Source organism: Myotis brandtii, unplaced genomic scaffold (assembly GCF_000412655.1).
Source record: "Myotis brandtii unplaced genomic scaffold, ASM41265v1 scaffold1424, whole genome shotgun sequence".
Classification (NCBI taxonomy): Eukaryota; Metazoa; Chordata; class Mammalia; order Chiroptera; family Vespertilionidae; genus Myotis; species Myotis brandtii.
In genome coordinates, this window is record NW_005355089.1 from 722,606 (window position 1) to 725,446 (window position 2,841).

A 2,841-nucleotide genomic window follows, 5' to 3' on the forward strand; every position below is an offset into this window, starting at 1 on the left:
GTCGGAGCCCAGCGGCGCGAGCGCAGCCTCTGGGCCAACTGCGTTGTCTTTCCAGCCTCTCCTCTCAGCTCCCCGCCGGAAGTGGAGGTAAGGGACGATTCTCTTTCTTAGCGCTGAGCACGCGCCCAGCCGGCCGCGCGGTAAGGGTTGGCTGTGTCAGGTGAAGCAAGAGGTGCCCTCCACCCGGGAATAGAGAGGTAAAGAGCTGGCTCCCTTCAGGGTAAAGGGCCCGGATGCAGTCAGGGATCGCTGCGCACGTGGACGTGCGCCCAATGCACTCGTGCGGGGCAGAGGAGCACGGCCCCACCCCGTTTAGACTGCTGTGGACACGGTACACACTGTGTAGAGTCATAGACCCCGCTTGTGGGGAAAAGCGTCGAGGGGTCTCCTCCCTTCACGATAGGGAGGCTCCATTCCGCACTCTCCGGGAGTAGACAGGTGTCTACCTCCCTGCCCGAAGGTGTGGCGACATCGACCTCACCCCTGTAGAGACCTCCTGGGGCTGACCGGCGCTAACCTCTATGGGCACTAAGGCACACAGATCCGCCTCAACGCACCTCTTCCCTTAGGAAAGGGACTTTGATGTTTCCCCCCCTACCCCCGCCCGACCACCAGTAAAGTGGAACTTAATATACCGAGGGGGGGAACAATCCTTCCCTTCCAGTCAAGACCTGGAGACGCCCTAACCTCGCTCCGGTGTAGCTAATTGATGGAAGGCCCGCCCCCACTTCAGCAGAGATTGTAGATCACCCCTCCCCAAATGATGGGAGGCACAAGTCTCAGCCTACGGGGGGAACCGAACCTTGCAGATTTCCTCCTCCTCCTAGGCTAGCTTGAGTACCCATTGTGGAACATCAGACCACTCTTGAAGGAGGTGCCAATTTACTGAATTTGTAAGGACCCCCAGAATGCCCCACAACAAACTGCAATAGACCTTAACCACGAAGACACTGTCAGATCTGTCTCTTCTGGGGCTCCCAGGGTAGAGGGGTTTAGATTTGTTCTCCTTTTGAGGTAGACAGAGATCACCCCCCGCCCAAGGATTTAGAATCATCAAATGTAGCAAGAAGAGCCTCCAAGGGACCAGAGAGCTCCCCTTCTCTGTAGTGTTGAGAGGCAATGACACCACTGATCAATCACCCACAGTTCGTGCATATGGGCTCCCCACTTAGCCAAGGTAGAGGAGCATAATCTCTCTCCATCCAGGGTGAAAACACAGGACCACCCAAGTTTAAAACACAGGAACACCCCCTGCCCCCCAAGAGTAAGGGCCAGTCCATTGAATTTATAGCTGGGTTGCAACCCCCCTGCTGGGAAACAGATGTCCTATTCCCTTCAATGTTAGTACACTGATAAATAGATCTTCCCCATTCCACCTCCCATAGAAAGGTCTGGAATAGCCCACAGCAGGCAAGGTACACACCCCACTCATGCAAAGCAGCATAAGTCCCCCCTTTGTTAGTGTGGCACTAATGTCACCTTGTAGTAAAGACAGGCATATCAGTCCCACCCCACAGACCACCCCAGGGCAAAGAGGCCCAGGACCACCCTTTGTACAACTTCGAGATGATCAGACCCACCCTTCTCCCCCAGGCGGCAGAGATGCAGCCACAGTACCAGTTTCCCCAGTTCCTCTGCACCCGGGAGTTGAGGGACAGAAGACATTCTGTCCACCCCAGTCACCAAGAAACAGACCCCATCCACACATGCAAGCAGATTTTCTCCCCTCCCTCAAGGTTTTGCACTGACCTTAGTCCACATAGACACATAAGAAAACCCTATTCTGGGGCCCCTTTTCCTGGGATTTGTTTTTACCAACCTGTTTAGGGTAGATGAGACACAGAACCCCCTACTTGGGAAAAGAAATACTATAAACACCTAATGTAGAACTAAATTGTTCTTGCAAACTCCTTCCCTCAGTGTAGAGATGCTTAGTGCTGCTCCCTTACCTACAGGGTGGAGTGGTAAGGACCAAGGACCCCATCCGATGCATTGTGTCATTGACTCCGCCCAGGAAGAAAGGTTTAGACTGAGTCTCCCTTTGGGTAGTATGACCCTGCCTTCCCTGTGTGGACTCAGCCATACCAGGCCCCAGCTTCAGTATAGTCCCTTCCTCAAATTGTGAAGGCTTCCTTATGTTCTTTAACGTTTTATTTTGCCTTTTGGGGGCTCAGAGGAGGCTTGTGGCATTGTGGTTCCCCACTCCTGTCTTCAAATTGGTTCTGCTTCCATTCTGACAGGAAGAAAGCGTGCAGATTTGAACCTATCTCCTAAGCTGGTCATCATGATGAAACTTAGACACAGTGAGTTTCTTTGATCACCCCTCCCAATTCTAAATTGTAGTGAATATTCATAATGTTTCATGGCAACTTTAAAAAATTGCCCAGATCACTCTGAATGTCTTTTTTTTAAAATATATTTTTAGTGATTTCAGAGAGGAAGGAAGAGGGAGAGAGAGATAGAAACATCAATGATGAGAGAGAATCTTGATTGGCTGTCTCCTGCATGTCCCATACTGGGTATCGAGCCTGCAACCCTGTGCATGTGCCCTTGACTGGAATCAAACCTGGGATCCTTTGGTCCCCAGGCTGATGCTCTATCCACTGAGCCAAACCAACTAGGGCTGAATGTCTTTTATATATGGTACTAGAGGCCTGGTGCATGAAATTCATGCACGGGGTGGGGGTGTCCCTCAGTCCAGTCTGCACCCTCTCCAATCTGGGACCCCTTGTGGGATCCGGCCTAAACCGGTAGTCAGACATCCCTCTCACAATCTGGGACTGCTGGCTCCCAACTGCTCACCTGCCTGATTGCCCCTAACCACTTCTGCTTGCCAGCCTG

At 52.3% G+C, this 2,841-nt stretch overlaps 1 protein-coding gene across 3 annotated transcripts in view; it reads left to right on the forward strand.

Annotated features, from left to right (window-relative positions):
• The first annotated feature begins 6 nt into the window (after positions 1–6).
• Positions 7–2,841, forward strand: part of GNL3L (guanine nucleotide binding protein-like 3 (nucleolar)-like) — a 37,634-nt gene continuing 34,799 nt past the window's right edge. For 2 of the 3 annotated variants that reach the window (XM_014535326.1, XM_014535328.1), the window contains exons 1-2: positions 7–87; positions 2,241–2,303. In XM_014535326.1, the coding sequence (XP_014390812.1) occupies positions 2,285–2,303 (19 nt within the window). In that variant the 5' untranslated portion in view covers positions 7–87; positions 2,241–2,284. The other variant, XM_014535327.1, reaches the window with a different exon arrangement.